The 21,463-nt window shown below is 38.6% G+C and overlaps 1 protein-coding gene and 2 long non-coding RNA genes across 4 annotated transcripts; 2 read left to right on the top strand and 1 right to left on the bottom strand.

Annotated features, from left to right (window-relative positions):
• Positions 1-500: 500 nt before the first annotated feature.
• LOC103430699 (LEAF RUST 10 DISEASE-RESISTANCE LOCUS RECEPTOR-LIKE PROTEIN KINASE-like 1.1) lies at positions 501-8,448 on the bottom strand. 2 transcript variants are annotated; one of them, XM_070810889.1, is made up of 5 exons: positions 7,417-8,448; positions 2,490-2,522; positions 1,980-2,228; positions 898-1,848; positions 501-579 (listed from the first exon to the last, which is right to left on the bottom strand). In XM_070810889.1, exons 1-5 carry the CDS (start codon positions 8,189-8,191, stop codon positions 563-565), a joined length of 2,025 nt encoding a protein of 674 aa, XP_070666990.1. In that variant the 5' UTR covers positions 8,192-8,448; the 3' UTR covers positions 501-562. The 2 variants fall into 2 exon arrangements, with proteins under 2 accessions (XP_070666990.1, XP_008367072.2); XM_008368850.4 differs by lacking the exons at positions 501-579; positions 7,417-8,448 and adding an exon at positions 2,751-3,935 and having other exon boundaries at positions 812-1,848.
• A 1,767-nt stretch (positions 8,449-10,215) lies between these two features.
• Positions 10,216-12,560, top strand: LOC139190531 (uncharacterized). Its single transcript, XR_011574800.1, has 5 exons — positions 10,216-10,346; positions 10,481-10,640; positions 10,746-10,814; positions 11,503-11,561; positions 12,495-12,560. It is a non-coding gene; the product is annotated as an uncharacterized lncRNA (long non-coding RNA).
• Positions 12,561-16,939: 4,379 nt separating this feature from the next.
• On the top strand, positions 16,940-19,667 carry LOC139190530 (uncharacterized). The gene is made up of 5 exons (XR_011574799.1): positions 16,940-17,094; positions 17,229-17,388; positions 17,494-17,562; positions 18,251-18,309; positions 19,243-19,667. It is a non-coding gene; the product is annotated as an uncharacterized lncRNA (long non-coding RNA).
• The last annotated feature ends 1,796 nt before the right edge of the window (positions 19,668-21,463 follow it).

Raw genomic sequence — 21,463 nt, 5'->3', positions numbered from 1 at the left:
CAAAGTATCAAAATTCTTTCAAAATATTAACCAAAATATACTAAAATTAGGGTAAAATATATAATATAAAATATACTCATCAGTAAAGGAGGTGTTTGATCATGTCAAACAATCAAAACTTGGTTAATAAACAATATCAGAAGAAGCAGAAAGGAAAAAGACATAGACTTCAACGCAAGTATGAAGAGTCAAAACGATACAGGATCAAAATTATACATATAAAATATGAATATTAATAACAATGTCTCCATCTAATATGTACAAATCCCTCAAGCTTTTACCTAGAAGTACTAATTAGATGTGTTTTTCAATGATGGCGAGTCTTGGTACAACGGAAATGTTGTTCTTTTGTGATCGAAATGTCATGAGTTCGAGTCGTAGAAACAACATCTTTACAAGAGAATGTTAAAGTTACGTACGATAGATGTTATCCTCTCTTGACCCTTGCAAAGCGGGGAGCATTATTGACTTGAGTTCGCCCTTTTACCCACCTAATCAAATCTGAAATGCATTCATATATATATTCTTTATACTGAAAAGTAACACACAAAAAAGAAAACTGTCACGCACTAGCACTAGGTGAAATCCCTCAAGCTTTTACCTAGAAGTACTAATTAGATGTGTTTTTCAATGATGGCGACTCTTGTACAACGGAAATGTTGTTCTTTTATGACCGAAATGTCACGAGTTCGAGTCGTAGAAACAACATCTTTACAAGAGAAAGTTAAAGTTATGTACGATAGATGTTATCCCCTCTTGACCCTTGCAAAACGGGAAGCGTTATTGGCTTGAGTTCGCCCTTTTACCCACCTAATCAAATCTAAAATGCATTCATATATATTCTTTATACTGAAAAGTAACACACAAAAAAAGAAAACTGTCACGCACTAGCATTAGGTGAAGTAGACCTAGTGCTAGGCCATTTTTGCGTGACGGAAACCGGCGAAGGCGGAGGTCTCACGTTCAACAGCCCGATCTCATCAGAATCTGGCGAAGCTGGCGGCTGTACACTCGTTTTCACACTCTCACTGTCCGGTTCCGGCTTTAAATTCTCAGGGACATAACTCCCGCTTTCGATCATTTTCAAAGCCTCCAAAACCTCGTTCATGGTAGGCCTCACATTGTTGTCCTGCTGCAAGCATTGAAAAGCCAACTCTGCAACTGCAATGATCATCCTTCTAACTTCACCATCGGATTCGAACCCGAGACGTTGATCTACCAACTCGTTGAACAAACCCTTCTGAATTTTGCTTATGGCTAAGTTAGCCAGATTAATTTCGTGCCTGTGCCTCATTATATCAACTGCCGGAAGCGATGATATGAGCTCGATGAGAACAACTCCAAAACTATAAACGTCACTCTTGCTAGTTAGCTGGTAACACTCGTGATACTCTGGATCAACGTAACCCGGTGTCCCTTGTGGAGCGGTTGAGACATGCGTGACATCAATGGGGAAGAGCCGGGAGAGGCCAAAATCTGCAACTTTAACGCAGAAATTGTCATCGAGCAGAATGTTGTTAGTCTTCACATCGCGATGTACAATTTCAGAAGCATGGAGGTAGGACAATGCGTCGGCGGTTTCAATGGCGATGCTCATACGTATAGGCCAAGTGAGTGAGCCATCTGCTCTGTCTCCGTGGAGATGATCAGCAACGGTTCCATTGGAAATGTATTCGTAAACAAGGAGGAGTTCACGGCTGCGGCGTGAGGTGCAGCCATAAAGGGAGACTAAGTTTCTGTGGCGCAGACGGGTGAGGATTTCAATTTCATTTATGAACTGTTCAACGCGTTTGTAATTGTGCTCATATAAGCGCTTGACTGCAACTTCCCGACCATCTTTGAGTTTTCCTATATTGGATTGATCAAAGAGTAAGCTGCTGCAGATACTATGCAACTTAACTTCCTCTTTACTTGCCTAATGTAAATGATTTCTTTTATTTTTTCGGAAATTAACACATATATAGAAGATTAGCTCTTACCATAGTAGACAGTTCCGAAACCTCCATCTCCAAGTTCGCTTTCGCTATCAAAGTGGTTCGTTGCCTCATCGAGTTCACTGTAGCTGAAGACCGGGATACCACAGTAGGCACCGCCCCCTTCTATGTCGGAATTTGTGTATGGCTGAGAAGAAATGTTCCTTGAGAGGAAGAGTGAAGAGCGTTTTTTCTTGTAAAGCAACAGAAGACACACGCATATAGCAAGAAGTGCTGGAAATCCAAGGCCAATTCCTACAGAATACAAGTGGGAGAGACAGTTAAAATGGAGTTTATACTGGGGGTGCTTAAAGGAGAGTTAAATTTGGTCGAAGGTATGTTACGGAGAGCAATCAATTGACTTTGGCAACATGTTTAAACGCTTGCTCATTCCCATGATTCTTAGAAAATTAATCCAGAGCCATTGGAGAATGATTGATTTCTGTCCTTCTGTCGCTTGTCCTAGATGAGTATCCATATCAATTAGATATTTAAATGCGGAGATATCAATCTTACCTAGTCCTAGCTTCAGGTTCAACTGCTTATCTCCTGCAACATGAATTGCAAAAAAAACTGTTGTTAGCTAAATCACAGAAGATGGCATAAATAATGTTACCATTCGAAGAACAAGAAGAGGCTAATGCATACATAACAATCATTTAATACTTGTGTGTTTCAATAAACTGTTTCCTGTTTCTAAGAGTTATATCCTTTGAAGAAAGGAATCGGATTATTGCACGTCAGAGAAAGAAAGAAAGGTCATGTAAATGTATATACCTTTGGTGCATTTAAATTCTCCCTCTTCAACCTGGCATTCACCTTTGCTTTCAATACATTGAAAACATTCTGGTGTTTCCAGGTTAAACTCAGCAGTCAATGAAGATAAGTTCTTGGGTTTAAACGGACGCATGGGGACCTGAATGGTTGAACACCCTAGCAGCTGGGGGTTAGGTAAACTACTGCTAAATGAAGCGGTATAATAAGTATGGTTATCATTTCCGCAGCCATAATTAAGTTGTGGGTAAGAATTTTTGTCTAAGGTGGTGTTGCATTTGAAAAGGGTCAAATTGTGTGTGAATAATGGTACTTCAAGGATTGGAGAAGCGCTAGGAAGACTCAAGTCGTCCAAAACTCCATCATCGCAGCGATCCTTTTCTAAGCGGTCGGCAAGGTCTCTGTCATTGATAGAAATCGAAGGTGAAAATAAAGAGCCTTGGAATTCATGCCAGTATCCTCCCTCTTTCAATTGGATTTTTGGCCGTTCGGTGTCTGAACAATTGACTGTGAACATTCCGCAATCAGGAGGATCTTCCATGCTTTTGAAGGGGAGGCTGATGTCGCCTGCTGAGCCGCAGAAGTGGACTGGACAATGTTTGGCGCGTTCCTCTGCTGAATGAGCAGAGTGCAGAACCACAAGGTGAGCAAGAATGGCAAGAATAAACAAAGCCACCGGAGCCATCCGAAAATTCCCAGCTGATCAACAAGAAGAAAGCGCCGCAAAGGAAGAACAATAAGAAAATCTACTCCTCCTCTTCAGAACAAGAGTGTTGAATTGTTTAGAGGTTCAGAATTCTTTGTTTGCAATATATCAAAAAAATTGGCTGTTTAACACGCCAGTTGACTTGGAAATTAGGAGACGGAAGACTAGTCGAAACTAACCATGTAAAAAGTTGCTTGATACACACTGTTTGATTGGTTGGCTTAAAGACTTCCGTGGCCTATTAGGGAGTTTCCTTCCCAACTTCCCCAATGACCACCACCAGAAAGACTTTGACCCCTTGACTCTTCAACCATTATCGTCACGATGATACTATTCAAAAATCCTCGAAACTCCTCTGAACCACACACATTACGGAAAGGATCGACTGTTCAGTGTTCACCCGTAGCGTCGTGAAACATGATTGGTCTTTCGTGTCCGGCCTGTCTCGCTTTCGGGTCTACTTATTCGTGTGAACGCTGAACGGATCCATAGCTGAAAAGAATATCCTAGTTCCTTGGAATTTAATTTAGTAAAACATCATGACGAATTTGGTTGTTTGTGGCTGTCATTTTCTGTAGCGGTCTTGATGTAAGTAGGAGAAGGGACAAGAGAGAAAAACGTATCCACAATACCTTCCCGAAGACTTGTGGAGTTAGTCTTGCTGGTTGGCGCAGTGGATACGGAAGCAACCACGACTTTCTGGGTTTTGTTATCTACTCTGTCTTTCATCCATTCTTCAAGAGTGTTGAATCCGAAAAGCGCGTTGAATTTTCATGCGTCTTAGTCTCTTGCCTGTGATTTCTTCGATATAGGGAGATTCTGGTTTCCTGCGATTGTGATGCGTTTTGTTGGTTCTTCGATATAGGGAGATTCTGATCGAAAGTTTTATCCTTGCTTTCGAACGAACATGGATTAGTGGAACTTAGAAAGGAAGCAACGGAAAGATTTTAGCTTTAAAGCAGACTGATTTTTAGATTACTGGGGCTTTGAATGTGCAGAATTATCAGAGAGACGGGCCATATGACCCACTTTCAACAACATCGATATTGTGCCCAACTTGGTAATTACCACCTGCACAATCCGTCAGGTGTTGGGTTTTATCACAAAAGACCTCGGTTAGTTGGAGTGGGATTAGAGTATTTAAACTCTTCTTCTGCCTTTGATACGATCGATGTGAGATATTTCAACAGAATGTTCCTCTGCCCAGTTCCTCTCCAATTGGACAACTTGTTGAGGATATGAAATGGTAGCTTCCATTGATCACTAAGAGCAAGTCCACTGTTTACCATTCACAAACGTAAATTTTCAACTGAAACTCCATATTTAACTCCGACTGAATTTTAAATACAAAGATTTGCAATTCTTTTGGAATTTTGTTGTTTTTTTTTTTGCCCCTGGATTATTTATGGTTGTTGATTTCCAATTTTTTTTAATTAGATGTACCAGATTGTGCCATGTGGCACAACCTATAATTTTCATTTTTTTTAAAGTTGGAAATCCAACGATCTAGATGAGAAGACCGATATAAATCCAACCGCTGAGAGCAACTCCACCCATGGAGCCCTTCCCCCTGGCAATCCACTATTCAATCCACCCTATTGAACAGTAACTGCCTTAAATGAATAGTAATTACCATTAATGAACAGTAATTGCCATTTACATCTCCACCCTTGGAACCCTCCCCCTGGCAATAAGCAATAAAAATAATAATTTTTTTTGTTTGTTTAAAGAATAAAAAATTACAAAAGCTATCTATCTCTCATTCTCTCTCTCTCTCTCTGACACAAAAAAAAATAAAAAATTGCAAACCCTCGGGCCACAGGCCCGTCGACTCCCCACCCCCCCTTCGCTCGAGCTCCCACCCTCACTCAGGCCCTTCCCCGTTGGATTTGCTCCCACCGGCCCGAGGGCCCTTTCTCCTCGCCTGACGCCCGAGCAACCAGCAAGGCTGGAGTTGCTCTGAGGGCGAGACTTTTGGCTCGGTGAGTGGACCCGCTCTGTCTACTGCCTGACGTCAGCTATGACGTAGGCCACTGCCTGTAGACGCAGCCCGGGCTTGAATTGGCAGGGAAGCCCAACTAGCTGCTACCCTTGCTCCAATTGCCTCAATGACATTGGACCAGTGAAGATGATTTTTTTTTTGGTTGGGGGATATTCAACCCACATACCTGGGCATTTCGAGCACCAATGGAGTTGCTCTAATGTTAGATGTACCCAAGTCTGCCGCCAAGCTAACGGAGTAGCCCATCGCCTTGCTCGTTATGGTTACACGTCAAATCCCCTTGTGCTTGGTTGGACTCTCTTCCGATCTTTATTCTAAATTTAATGTTTGAGGATTGTAATTCACATTAAGTTAGCTATTGCCGCCCTTTTACTACTATACCTGTTCAATGAAATTCACTATCGTTTCAATAAAATAAAAAATCCAACTTCTACTATCAACTTGGACGCAATTTGAAAGTTGACATCCATCCCTTTATTGAATACAAATTGAATCTAGTAATTAACATATTCAATCTTAGACACCAAACGAGGACTTCAGTTCAAAATCGTGAACCACAAGTGCCTGCGTGCCTGGGTTGATTTTACTGCACCAAGTCATGTCCGACTTGACAATCCAGTAGTATTGGACTACTAGCGCAGCATCAGAATGCACAGTGCGCACGTTGGGTCAAGTGTTGCATTCACAAAACGCAATGCCCTACGACTGTAGCGACCTCCGTGGCAAAAAATTATGGGATGAAAGTGCAACCACAAATCACACTAGTTGGCCAAATTGAATGTGGCTTCCACGCGTTTATTGGGTGCATTTTGTCTCCAGAACAATGATGATAATATGATTTTTCATGTTCTGGACGGTGGGATTAAGATGAACTTTGATCATCTCCAACGACAGAGGCAGTGCAACAAACAACTGGCACAGTGGTAGGTTTCAGTCAACAATGGCTGTTGAGGAAAGAAATTACCAACAACCAGCAAATTTCTAATTGGATTGCTATTCAATGTGACTACAACTAGAGGGTCTAAACTTGTTAGGATTTACATCCTTTTACCGTAGCATCCTAGACCAACAACATGACGCTATGTATTTTACGTTTTATGCATGATATGGTACTATTGGTTCGGAATACCATCATCTTAGCGTTCTCATTTTATTATGTTAATCCCTTTTGTTTACACGTAATGATGTCTTTATTAACTTGTTCGTGAATTAAGACATTGTTCATGAATCAAAGTTTATGTTGACTTGCAGACTGAGTAGTAATCAACAACCTGGTTCTAAAACCCTAATAAATTATCTTATCCTGGAAGATTATGCGACTAAAGAATTACTTAGAGCTAACAAATATCCCATCAAGAAAGCATTTTTAATTTGGGGGCATACCTATTGTTTGCATCTCCTTGGGAGCAGCCTCTCCATAAATGGGGATAAGGCTAGCCGACATTCACTTCTCCCAGACCCTACGTAAAGCGGGAGCCTTGTGCACTAGGTACGACGACCTATTGTTTGCATCTCAAATAATTTTTATCACAAATAATCGTGAAGGATATTTTTCACGTTAAATCGTGACGGTGTAGAGGTTCAGATTCGACTTCACAGACGATCTTCTTCGTTAATATTTGATTAGAGGTGGCTATATTCAACCCTCCAGCCAGCAGCCGCCCTTCTTCCTTTGAAATCTAATGTGTGGTAGGAGTTAGACTCGATGAGATTTTGCAACTTTTTGCACAGGAGAGTTGGGCAAGTGGGACAATTATCCCGTACCAGAAATTGTCTCCGTATCAAAATTAAACGATATTCTAAACTACTTTAATCTATAAAGGTGAATTTGAATTCGAGTGTAACGACATATTGTGTTAATGAACTAGCTTGAATCATGTATGCTGCGTAGTAATTATCTAACAATTCATATTGCATGTAAAAAAGAAAGAAAAAAAGAGTGAAGAGAGAGAGAGACTAACCTTCGTCGCCCCTACAGAACACAGAATAGGACCTGTTGGGGCAGAGGCACCTAAAAAGGTGGGTGGTGTAGTTAAACCCACATAGCCCTCCACTCCTCTGGCATTCGCTGCAGTCACCAGCCAGCCATTTCATCTCAAACCCTCTTCCCAACACTTCCTTCATTCCCGCCGCCTCGTCATTCCCATACCCTCCACCTTGCGCCACCGGCACCTCACTCGATCCACACTTTTCAACCTCCCCAAGACCTTCAAATTTCGGATATATCTGCCGAGGCAGAGCAAGAACCGAAGTGTTACTACAACCAATCTTGTACGTTGGAAAAGAATCGACAAACGAAGGGCTGCAGTTGTGGAGCAGAAAGAACTGATCTTGGTTTGGAGCCAGCTCAAACTGTTCATTAGGGAGCGTTAAATTATGGATCAGTGAGAGATTAGTGCAGGAAGAGTTGTCCAAGTAGTGCGAAAGTAGAACATTTGAGACGACAAGAGTCTGTCTTTCGTAACTGATGTTGTGAATTATGTAATCGTCTCCAGACAACTGGAGAAGTGGGTAGGCTTCTTCTTTGTCGTCGTCTGCGCCGCCGTGGCAGGAGAGCTGGAAACCAGGGTAGCCGCAGAAGTCTTGTTGCCTGCCTGGGATGTAGAACGGATAGCTGATGTTTAGGCGGCCACAGGTTGTGGGGACGCTGCAGTTTTGGTAGTAAAGGTCCACTGCAAATGCTGGGGTTTCTGAGAGAAGGAAGATCAGGATGAAGAGGTAGAGGTTTTGATTCATTTGGGATTTTTGTGGCAGAAACTGTGGAGGTGATAATTTAATATGCACACAGAGAGAGAGAGAGAGAGAGAGAGAGAGAGAGAGAGATAGTTAATTAGTATAATAAAAGAGTAATTTTGAGAGCTGTATTATTTATGGAGGAGGACAGGTTTGACTTGAAGATTGTCCTTGGGTACCGAATGACGGTTGAAAGAGAGTTTTTTAGTTAAAGAAAGGATGTTCATGTAATCTGCCCCAGATATTAGACTCTTGAATTCAAGCCAGTTTTTGCCTAATTGGGCCTATGAAAGTCGCATAATTTGACCAATCTCATAATTCAACTCCTCTCCTCCTCTGTACAGGGAAAAACTTTTGTCGAGAACTTAATCACGTCATTCGTGGGGCATTATTGAGGATAGAAGTACATCAATTTGCACTGGTTCTCCTTGGAAACAACGGTATCGAAGAATTTCCGGATGTAACATAGATGACATTCATCGTATGACACTATTGATAAACGTTTGAGATTTTCTATATTTTGATTTGATACTGACATCATGTTGATTATGCTAATATAAGAGCTGCCATAATCAAACAATCTTGTCAAAATTTCACCTACCTTCACATGTCTTCTCCACATATAAAGATCCACTCTAGATCTCACTGTTCGGAGCCTAAAGATTATGCAATTCGAGCTACTCAAATTAAATCGGGCGCCCATCCATCAACTTATTGCGTTGATCCACCTCATACAAACCAAGACACTAAGCCCTGGTTGAGTACTGAAGTGATTCTGAAAAAAAAATGGCTATAAAAAAAGGGAGTTTTAACGAAAAGCCCACTGTACTGTTCACTTTAACGAAAAACCACATTGTTATACTAAAAAGTCAAACCTTGTACTATTCACTTTACCCTTTATTTTGTCCTCATCATTAAAACTCAAAGTTTTCAAATCTTTTTCATTAGTTTTCCTATAAAAAAAAGCTTGGAGCTTTTTTATGTTTGGTAAACATTCAGTTTCAGTTTTTTTTTTCATAGTTTTGGATGAAAAAATGCCAAAAACACAAAGCTGCAAAATCCAGCTTTGAAAAACTAGTTTTTTTTCACATCTGTTTTATATAAAAGTTTATCAAATACTATAATATTTTTTTTTTTTCAAAAGCACTTTTACAAAAAAGTTTACCAAACACTAAACTGCTTTATTTCACAGCTGCTTATTCTCACAGTACAGCAAAAATAATTTTTTTTCAAAGCATAACAATACTAAACCAACCTTAAGATCCGACGAAAATCCCAGTTCTTTCTCCACATGGTCAAGGGCTTTTACTTTGAATTGGGAATAATAATTACCCTCATATGTTTTTCAAAGCAAAAGTCATTACAATTTGAAACAGTAAATTACGGCAAGGATTACTAGGCTCGGATAAGGATTATCTCTCCTTTTTTATTTTTATCTTCTTATTTCCTTTCATGGTTGAACGCTCTAGATTTCATCAAGAAAAATAGTAGACCTAGTGCATATCTAAAATAGTATCTTCATATTAACAGCAATCAGGAAAAGTAGCCACTGGCAACCAAAGCAAGAGACTTGGTCATATATGTACCTCACATATATTCAACAGTCACATGATGCATGAAGTTTCTATTCATACGTGCATAAAAGTAAACCATCACCTTGTACATATGCGTTTTCAGAGGACTGAAAAATCATTGTCACCGTCACTCCGGGCAATTTTTCGTCATCCGATGCGCAAGATAGATACATTCAATAAATACGGAAATAAAAAAGACCATAATTTTGAAGCTTGTGAAAATTAGTGTAATATATATAAGTGTCACAGCCCGTCCCGGAATTTTTAATTCCGAGGATGTGAAATTACGAAAATGCCCCTAATACGTGGCTAAGGTATAATTTTTATGTTCGTTATATCTAAGCTCCTAAAATTTGGTAAGTAGAGTGGAGACTTAGATTTAAATTTATGTTAGAATTTTGTAGTTGGGGATTGGGTAGGATCCCACACCCCTCAATTTTCTCCCTCTTTCCCGTACCTTGTCTCTCTCTCAGTTCATTCTCTCTCCTCCCTCACGACTTCCTCTTTCTCTCTCACTCTCTCTCACCCAAAACGTACGGCATACACCCAAATCCTCCAAAACTCGACGGATCGAGGCAACTAAGGTATGCATCTTCATCCTTTCGTCATTCTGAGTTCATTGGTACTAGTTTTAGGAAGTGAAACCTTCGGAATCATGTGAAACCCGAACCTCCATTTTTGGTCACTGTTCATGTGAACGTAAAATGTTGTGTTTCAGGGAATTCTAAGCTTATAGTGAGCTTAGTGAGGTCCCAAGGAAGCTCGGAGTGCTTCGTGGGAAGTTTTTGGACGTAAGAACACTGAGATCGACAAGTTCAAAGTTTGGCCGGAGCTTTCGAGGCTTTTTCCGGCGAATCCCCGGCGAGTTAAGAGTCGAGGTAGGTATCAATCTCTTCGTCTCGTCAAGTACTACAACTTTCCTTTTTGTTTCACTCAATTTCGTTGAGTATTGAAGAAGTTATACTCATTTGAAAAATACCCAGTTTCCGGCGACCTCCGAGGCTTTCGAGGCAGTTTCCGGCCAAACCACGGCGAACTAGGTGTTGTGCAAGGTACCATTCTCTTTGTCTCTTCAAGGGCTACAACTTTCGTTTTTGAATCACTTGATTTCGTTGAGAAATGACAAAGTTATGGCAATTTGAAAAACTGCCCGGAAAACGGCCGCCGGAAAAACCAGTCCGGCGACCCAAGGAAGAAGATGGTGCTACAGTAAAATAAAAAAATAAAAATAAAAATATTTTAAAAATATGTCGACGTCCGTGACGTCGAGTAGATCACTGTGGTATATTCATATACCTAAATTGAACACCGTATGAGAAAGTTATTAAGGATTGTTGGTTAGGTGTTCGAATAACGTTTTATAGTTTTGGTGAAAATGTGAATTGATGATCCGACCGTTGGATTGTCACCAAACTTTGATACGTTGTAATACGTAATATTTGAGGATTATTGGAACTTACGGATTGGGAATCCGAGTTACGGATCTTCCGGAATTGGAATTGTAAGTCCATAATATAAAATGTTAACCGTCACTTAGTTTTGGAAATTGACGGAGATCCAACCGTTGGATGGTAATGAAATTTTAGGATGTTATCCTAGAGATATATTGTGGACCTCTGGAAGTTATGGATTTAAAATCTGAGTGGCAGATCTTCCGGATCGAACTACGTAGTGACGTATTTTATATAAGTTATATTTTATCGATATGAATTCTGAGCCTGGATTTGATTACTATTCTAGGCGGCGATCGTCATGACGCCTTGGCGTATTGTGCTAGGGAGTTGTAGGGCGAACTCCAGGTGAGTGGGCAGTTTTGTTTTCCGTATATATATATACTTGACGTTTCCCAGAAATTGAATTGAAATGAAAATATGTTTAAAATGAAATGCATATGAGTTATGTGGAAAAACGGGAAGTGAAATACCATGCATAGAATTGATATGAAAAGTATATAGAAATGTGAGTTGAAATGCCATGCATGAATTAATATATGATGCATATGTATGAATTGGTGCGGTGGACGCACAGGTAAGAATTGATTTATGATGCATATGTATGAATTGGTGCGGTGGACGCACAGGTAAGAATTTAATTACTGTTATTATGATGATGATATATATTGAGCTCAAATCCTGCACCATGGTTTAGTGCTTATAGTATTCACCGCATCGCACGCTCGCCTTGGATCCAAGTAGATGCTAGTCGTACAGTCCACGCGGAGTGGGTACGACAGACCAGTCGCGAGAGTGTTAGTGAGATTCCGACTGGTGGGTGACCTTAGATTATGTGCACAGATGACTTATGAGAAGCACTAGAGCGTAACTTGTGTGCAGAAGGCCGGACGGGTCACAGAGGTGACTCCGGTAGAGTGATAATGATAGATTTTGAGCTCTAGGTTCAACCGTACAGGGCTATTAGAGGGCCTACGGTTGATTACTTTCTTGCACCTGATATGATTATGTTGATGCATTCATACCTTATTACTGTTGAGATGATGTGGCATGGCATAATTAATATGAGAAATGTTGAGATGATGTGGCATGGCATAATTGTTATGAAAATGTTGAGTTAACGACTTGAAGTTTTGAGAATATATATGTATATTTATATTTTACATTTCTGGGAAAATATACAGGTTTTACGGAGAGGGGTTACAACGTTTTGAAAATTGTTTGGATTTGGAAAAGAATTGTTTTACTGACCCACTCAATTTTGGTTTTGCGCCCCTCCAGGTTCAGGAATCACAAAGGTGTGGTGACTACGAGGAATTCGACGGTGTTCTGACAGATTGGACAAAATTAGGACTCACCTTCGGGTGTATCAACTTAAATTGTATCTTAAAGCTTCCGTACTGTGCAAATGGTTACGTCACTCTCACGTGACGGCCAGCATGCCCTCCTTCGGGATGGGGTATGTCAGTTGGTATCAGAGCATGGTTGCAATCTTGGACATCTTGAGAAGTTTATAGTGAATTCTGTCAGAACTACACCGCCTCGTAGCAAACCACGTAGTTAGAGGAATTTAGTCTCCCTAATATAGCGGTTTAGGGAAAACTATTATTATGGTGATTCAGTCTATTATAAAAAGGGACATTTTAAGATGGGTTATGAGTTGAATTTGAATCACCTTATGAAATGATGAACCTGAGGGAGCGAAGTAACGGTTTAACCAATTGGAAAAGATGTTTCAGATTATGCAAGTCAAAGGAAATTTCCTTCTGACAAGGGGTCGAGACGACTACCTGGTTTTGGTTATGAATTTGTATCCTGGTGGAAACAGGAGTATGAATTGTTGTCACCATAGGAATCAGTCGATTGAGAATTGTTTAAGGACTTGTTTAAAGGAAAAGTTTATCCCTCCGGCATTTATCGATGGTGGTAAACAAGAGTTTACAAATATGAGACAAGGAAGGTGATGATCGAGGGATATTATAGAAAGTTTTCAGACTTGCCTCGTTCTATCCAGATATTGTTGTGAATTTGGTGGAGGTGTTATGTTGTTTTAGGCTGGGTGGCAAAAGGGAAGTGGTATTTTGGGTGACCACTATCCATTGTAATTCTTATCAGGAGTATGCGAGATGCTGTTGAGTCTTGAGGACTCTGAGAACATGAGCAACGAGAATAAAGAAGAATAAGAAATGAATGAGACTCAAAAGAAGACGATAAAGTCAATGATTCGTCATATCAAGGATATAGAAAGATTCAGAGCTTCGAAAGAAGTGAAGCTAGAGTTAATTCTTCCAGCTGAGGTTTTAATGTCGCTGGTCAGAGTAAAAGTGATGGATATACTGGTAATCCCAGATATTTGAGACAAGGTGTCTCGAGTAAAGGAAATGTACCTTGTGCAGCAGGTACAAAAAAAAAAAAAAAAAAAAAAAAAAAAAAAAAAAAAAAAAAAAAAAAAAAAAAAAAAAATTAACACTTTGGGAAATGTGAAATTAATGAATGTGTTTATGTGAACAGAGGGGACACAGAATTGTGAATCGTCCCTAGAATCAGTTGTACTCAACAATTTTCCATGATATCATAGTGTTGATTCAACAAGTTTATGAATTTAGTAGTTTGGTCGGATTGACTGTGAGTACAGAGAGATTTGATGAGTTATATGTTCAGTCGTACAGACCATGAGAAGTGGATTCGATTGACACATGAGAAATGGTGAGTTATAGGCTCAGCCATACCGACCACGCGGAGTGGATCCGGCCGACGTATTATTGAGATAAGAGTTGAATCAGCCGTATTGGTCATTCTAGTTGACTTCGGCTGATATATTTCTTATTATGTATGTTATTACCTAGAGAGTAGTAAATAAATGTAGTTGAGACGAGTGTATGTATTTTGCATTGAGTAACAAAATAGTAATGTTATATCTTTGAGAGTGGTTGCCTACTTATCGAGACAACGATGATTTATCAGTATTGCGGGCTGCAGACCGTAATATTAATAACTCATTCGTGGATTCGTTAAGCAAGCAAACCGGTAGATTATTTTATGTTAGTATTGTACTTATTTAGAATGCTTAATAATAATAGAATATATATTGTATCAGTTAATTCTGTTCCATTAGATTGGTTGGTTATAATTGTGACAAGACGGAATGTTACGGGAAACCAGTACTTTCCATCGATATGGATGAACAGAGATTACTTTTGTAAGTATGCAAAATGGATTGAGTCAGGCTGTTATTTATGCTGTGAGAGCAAAGAGATTGTTTTCGAAAGGCTGTCAAAAATACTTAGCTCATGTGGTGCTAAATGATGTTGTTTGGAGTAGTGTGAATAATGTCGAAAGAGTTAGACTTTTCTTGATGTCTTCCTTGAAAGTATACCTGGATTGCCTTCAGGCAGAGATATGAGGTTCATTATTGATTTGTTGCCAGGTATAAATTTATATTGGAGATTGGTTCAGGATGAGTTAAGGGAATTGGAAATTCAGTTGAGAGAATTGGTTGATAAAAGTTTTATTCAACCTAGTACAACACTTTTGAGGAGCCCAGTTTGTTGGTGAGGAAGAAAAATGGATCTTGAGATTGTTCATTGATTATAGACAATGGAGTCGGGTAACGATTGAGAACCGTTATCCATGGTGATGTACTGATGTTTATTTAACCAGCTCAGAAGTAATTGCGAAGATTCAAAGATTGAATTGAGATCTGGTTCTACCAATTGAATATTATAAGTGACGTTGATCATAAGATGGTTTTCTGGACTTGTTATAGTCTTTATGAAGTTTGGTGATGCTATATGGATACTCATGCTGTTTTATGAGTTGATGGATGAAGTATTCCAATAATGCCTTGATAAATTGATATCATTTTCATTGAAGATATTCTGGCATATTCTGAGCCAGAGCAGAGCATGTAAACGTATTAAGTCGGTGAAGCAAAGATTGAGAGAACGTTGGTTGTATGCTAAGTTTAGCAAATGCGAATGTTGGATGAATCAAGTGGCATTCTGAGATTGGTTATATCTGCTTAAGGTATTCAAATGAATTCTTAAAAGATAGCAGAAATTGAGAATTTGGAACAACCACGAGTCGTAATTGAGATTTGGAATTTCTTAGCTTACCAGGCTATTTTGGATGGTTGTGAAAGAATTTTTAGTCATTGCTTTGTCATTAACGAGACTGTTGAGAAAAGAGGTTATGTATGAGTGGGAAGGAAATTGTGAGCAAATGATTCAACAACTGAAGTATTTCCTCACTCATGCACGTAATTTGGTATTCCCAGAGAATAGTGGTAATCATAAATTTTTAGTGATGTTTCTTGAATGGTATTGGAGGCATGTTGATGCAAATGTTAGGGTGATTGCATACGTTTCATGATAAATGGAACCTCATGAGATGAATTACCCTACGAGTGACTTGGAAGTCATGATTACCATTCTTACTGTGAAGTTATGGAGACATTATATATTTGGTAAGAATGCAAGATTTTTACGAATCCAAAAAGTCTTCAATATCCATTACTTGGAAGGATTTTGATATGAGGCAGCGAAAGTGAATTGTATTGCTTAATGAACATGATTGTACGATCAAGGTGATCGTAAAATTTGTTCTAGCTGAAGCACTTGGTGAGAAGACTACAGTAAGATTAATATCTGGCACGTTTGCCAAGAGTATCATCTTGTGGATTGAAAACCAATGGAAGAAAAGTTAAGAATGAAAGATCGAGAAGAAGTTATACTTGTTAAATTTCAAGTTAGGCCTATTTGGTAAGGTCGTACTCGAAACTTAAATGTTTGACGAGGAAATTTAAGAATTAACCAAGGCAGAGAAAGAAGGGAAAAAGAATGAGTACATGATTCGTGAATCAAATGGTATGTGGATACAAGAAAACAAAAAGTATGTGCCTAATGCTAAGGATTTAAAGTAAGCAATTTTGGACGAAGTACATTGTTTAACTTCTGTAATATTCCAAAAGTAATAAGATTTATCATACCATTCGACAGTTTTATTTGGTCAGCAGATTGAGGCAAAAGAGATTAACAGAGGGATATGCCACTAATCGAGTGTATAAGACAAATGGTTTTATATTTTCGAAGTGTTCACCATAGAAAAGTATAATTCGGGTTGGAAAGGAGACAAAATAAGATTTAGACACATCAGACCATTTTTGATCACTAAAGGAATCAATAAAGTTGCATACAAGTGGTGATGTCTTCAGAGTTGGCTAAGGTACTTAATGTATTTTGGGTTCGATACGTTGTCACTAGGTGGCAGATTCGTCACATGAGATTCTGGTGCAACTATTGAGAATTAAATTGGATTCGAATTGATAAGGAACCAAGGACGACTTTGGATTGGAAAAAGAAAGTCTTGAGAATTAAGACAGAGTAAGTGGTAAAAGCTTTGTGAAGGAAATCATTCAGTGGAAGAAAATTACGTGGGAGAAAGAGAATCGGATAAGAGAGATTTACCGAGGTTGGTATGAGTAGATGTTTGGATTGGTTGTTGGAATTTCGGGGACGAAATTCTATAAGGAGGGAAGATTGTCACAGCCCGTCCCGGAATTTTTAATTCCGAGGATGTGAAATTACGAAAATGCCCCTAATACGTGGCTAAGGTATAATTTTTATGTTCGTTATATCTAAGCTCCTAAAATTTGGTAAGTAGAGTGGAGACTTAGATTTAAATTTATGTTAGAATTTTGTAGTTGGGGATTGGGTAGGATCCCACACCCCTCAATTTTCTCCCTCTTTCCCGTACCTTGTCTCTCTCTCAGTTCATTCTCTCTCCTCCCTCACGACTTCCTCTTTCTCTCTCACTCTCTCTCACCCAAAACGTACGGCATACACCCAAATCCTCCAAAACTCGACGGATCGAGGCAACTAAGGTATGCATCTTCATCCTTTCGTCATTCTGAGTTCATTGGTACTAGTTTTAGGAAGTGAAACCTTCGGAATCATGTGAAACCCGAACCTCCATTTTTGGTCACTGTTCATGTGAACGTAAAATGTTGTGTTTCAGGGAATTCTAAGCTTATAGTGAGCTTAGTGAGGTCCCAAGGAAGCTCGGAGTGCTTCGTGGGAAGTTTTTGGACGTAAGAACACTGAGATCGACAAGTTCAAAGTTTGGCCGGAGCTTTCGAGGCTTTTTCCGGCGAATCCCCGGCGAGTTAAGAGTCGAGGTAGGTATCAATCTCTTCGTCTCGTCAAGTACTACAACTTTCCTTTTTGTTTCACTCAATTTCGTTGAGTATTGAAGAAGTTATACTCATTTGAAAAATACCCAGTTTCCGGCGACCTCCGAGGCTTTCGAGGCAGTTTCCGGCCAAACCACGGCGAACTAGGTGTTGTGCAAGGTACCATTCTCTTTGTCTCTTCAAGGGCTACAACTTTCGTTTTTGAATCACTTGATTTCGTTGAGAAATGACAAAGTTATGGCAATTTGAAAAACTGCCCGGAAAACGGCCGCCGGAAAAACCAGTCCGGCGACCCAAGGAAGAAGATGGTGCTACAGTAAAATAAAAAAATAAAAATAAAAATATTTTAAAAATATGTCGACGTCCGTGACGTCGAGTAGATCACTGTGGTATATTCATATACCTAAATTGAACACCGTATGAGAAAGTTATTAAGGATTGTTGGTTAGGTGTTCGAATAACGTTTTATAGTTTTGGTGAAAATGTGAATTGATGATCCGACCGTTGGATTGTCACCAAACTTTGATACGTTGTAATACGTAATATTTGAGGATTATTGGAACTTACGGATTGGGAATCCGAGTTACGGATCTTCCGGAATTGGAATTGTAAGTCCATAATATAAAATGTTAACCGTCACTTAGTTTTGGAAATTGACGGAGATCCAACCGTTGGATGGTAATGAAATTTTAGGATGTTATCCTAGAGATATATTGTGGACCTCTGGAAGTTATGGATTTAAAATCTGAGTGGCAGATCTTCCGGATCGAACTACGTAGTGACGTATTTTATATAAGTTATATTTTATCGATATGAATTCTGAGCCTGGATTTGATTACTATTCTAGGCGGCGATCGTCATGACGCCTTGGCGTATTGTGCTAGGGAGTTGTAGGGCGAACTCCAGGTGAGTGGGCAGTTTTGTTTTCCGTATATATATATACTTGACGTTTCCCAGAAATTGAATTGAAATGAAAATATGTTTAAAATGAAATGCATATGAGTTATGTGGAAAAACGGGAAGTGAAATACCATGCATAGAATTGATATGAAAAGTATATAGAAATGTGAGTTGAAATGCCATGCATGAATTAATATATGATGCATATGTATGAATTGGTGCGGTGGACGCACAGGTAAGAATTGATTTATGATGCATATGTATGAATTGGTGCGGTGGACGCACAGGTAAGAATTTAATTACTGTTATTATGATGATGATATATATTGAGCTCAAATCCTGCACCATGGTTTAGTGCTTATAGTATTCACCGCATCGCACGCTCGCCTTGGATCCAAGTAGATGCTAGTCGTACAGTCCACGCGGAGTGGGTACGACAGACCAGTCGCGAGAGTGTTAGTGAGATTCCGACTGGTGGGTGACCTTAGATTATGTGCACAGATGACTTATGAGAAGCACTAGAGCGTAACTTGTGTGCAGAAGGCCGGACGGGTCACAGAGGTGACTCCGGTAGAGTGATAATGATAGATTTTGAGCTCTAGGTTCAACCGTACAGGGCTATTAGAGGGCCTACGGTTGATTACTTTCTTGCACCTGATATGATTATGTTGATGCATTCATACCTTATTACTGTTGAGATGATGTGGCATGGCATAATTAATATGAGAAATGTTGAGATGATGTGGCATGGCATAATTGTTATGAAAATGTTGAGTTAACGACTTGAAGTTTTGAGAATATATATGTATATTTATATTTTACATTTCTGGGAAAATATACAGGTTTTACGGAGAGGGGTTACAACGTTTTGAAAATTGTTTGGATTTGGAAAAGAATTGTTTTACTGACCCACTCAATTTTGGTTTTGCGCCCCTCCAGGTTCAGGAATCACAAAGGTGTGGTGACTACGAGGAATTCGACGGTGTTCTGACAGATTGGACAAAATTAGGACTCACCTTCGGGTGTATCAACTTAAATTGTATCTTAAAGCTTCCGTACTGTGCAAATGGTTACGTCACTCTCACGTGACGGCCAGCATGCCCTCCTTCGGGATGGGGTATGTCAATAAGAGCATATTCATATCACCATTTATTTTTTATGAGGTTTATTTTGTATATTTTAATAATTTAAACCGACTATTTTAATTTTTGTGGGGTTTACTCTATATATACGAGTTATTTCGTTTTTAAGCACGTTGTCCAATATCTCAGTGAAAGGGTAATGAGACCAATTATTTAGACTAAATTTTGTAAAACATATGATATGGATGCTGATAATTAAATTATTACTTAATTGTTGATTAACGTGCTTATTTTCTATTAGTGACACATTACATAGTTTGCAAATCTGGTCTAAACAATTGGTGTTGGTTTCCACTCATGCATTCCGGGTTAAAAAACCTACCTTTTATAAGTTATTGTAATAGTTTCAAATTATTCCATCCTTAAATTATTATAATAATATCAAATCCTACCCCTCCTCTTAATAATATATTATAGTATGTTATCTTGACCGTGAAAAATGCTATATGCTATAATATAAAAATACTTGAAGTACAAGACCCAAATTGTCAGCAATACCAACATAGAATTTGGTAGCGCTGAACTGAAACAATTGTTACATAAAGTGCAGACCCATGTATTTTACTTTATAAAATATATTCTACGAATAACGTAACAAAATATTTCTATACAAGTTTTTCTCGCAACACTGACTAGTTTAGATAATGTGAGATATTAGTTCCCGTCGAAGCTTTTGGGAAAATAGAAGAGAATAAAAAGCATCTCTTTAAGGAAGGGCATTCCCCTTTTTTTTACAATAGAGATTCGTTATGGGACTCAGACTATATCGAATTTCAATAATTTGAACCGTTTATTTTTTAAGTTGCACTTTTTAGATTATATTTGTAAAATATTAGCCAAATCGAAAATATTTAATACGTCTAACTTGAACTCATTGTTCAGAAACAATGAAATTTCATTGTGACAATTAAATAGTCAAATGATTTCGGATTAAACTAAATTTTTTCAATGATGATCTATGAATCGAGACTTACAAAATAAACATTCAGATAGTTGAATTTCTATGTAGAATGAGTCATACAACTAATTATTATTTTCCTCTTTCCCTTAAAGGACCCGCCCAATTCAGACCGACCATTTGGAATAAAGAAGACAACTACAAGGGCAATTAAAGATTCAAGGTTTGATGATGTTGTACCTCTTTCTCTTGACGTGCCTGTGTTTCTTCAAATGTCTGGCTTCATGCGTTTTGGCCCAACTTTTATCTCTGTCAAGGTCTAAAAATGGACCTTCGTCCAAGTGGGAAGTGGAATCTTCTACTGAAAATAGGCGCCAACTAGCTCATGGAAATTGATGTTTTTGGGAACTTTAAGCTTACCGCAATGAACTTTGCCCCTTATTTCAATTTGCACTTTGAATTTCGGGTGGGACACAACATGTTGTTATATAATTGGAGAATTTTTTTTTTCTTTTCAAATGTTCCTTTAATTGTACAATAACAAGTGGTGTTGTGCTATGTATTCTGAACACACTAAAAAATCTCTCTGAATTTAGCCCCTTATTTCAATTTGCACTTTCAATTTTAAATTTACATTTTATACGTATTATACTGAATACGATAAAATTTGAGTTAAGTCAAATAATACTGCTAAGCGGGACCTTAAACTTTCAATTTAGTCTACGTCGTGTTGTTTTGCCCTTGTCTTAAATTGCGAGTTATTCTCGTCTATTCAAACAAAGATAACTACAAAAAGTGTGATAAAATGGAAGAAAGTCATAAATTCAAGAGGGCATATTTAATTTCTCCCTAAATTTTTGACCAAAAAAAAAGAAGGAAAATTAATGAAAAGGGTTTGAAAACTTTGAGTTTTAACGATAAGGATAAAATAAAAGGTCAAGTGAATAGTACCATGATTGACTTTTTAATATAAAAATATGATTTTTCGTTAAAGTGAACAATATCAAAAGTTTTTCCGTTAAAGTTCCCATTAAATTCTCTCTAAATTATTTTTCTATTTTACCTTAAATAAAGAGAGTCAAATGGGCTTTTTCGTTGGTTTGAAAGTAAGCTGGGCCAC

This window comes from Malus domestica, chromosome 13 (genome assembly GCF_042453785.1).
Source record: "Malus domestica chromosome 13, GDT2T_hap1".
Classification (NCBI taxonomy): Eukaryota; Viridiplantae; Streptophyta; class Magnoliopsida; order Rosales; family Rosaceae; genus Malus; species Malus domestica.
The sequence above is the reverse complement of the archived record's forward strand: the minus strand, read 5'-3'. Positions and strand labels throughout refer to the sequence as shown.

Bases quoted from the DNA above. Each gene is read 5' to 3' on its own strand.
- LOC103430699 (XM_070810889.1), bottom strand. From the start codon at position 8,191: ATGAATCAAAACCTCTACCTCTTCATCCTGATCTTCCTTCTCTCAGAA. The intron at 2,229-2,489 runs GTAAGATTGATA...TGTATTCTGTAG, and splicing joins GAACCTGAAGCTAGGACTAG to GAATTGGCCTTGGATTTCCA. The intron at 1,849-1,979 runs GTAAGAGCTAAT...AATCCAATATAG, and splicing joins TTTCGGAACTGTCTACTATG to GAAAACTCAAAGATGGTCGG.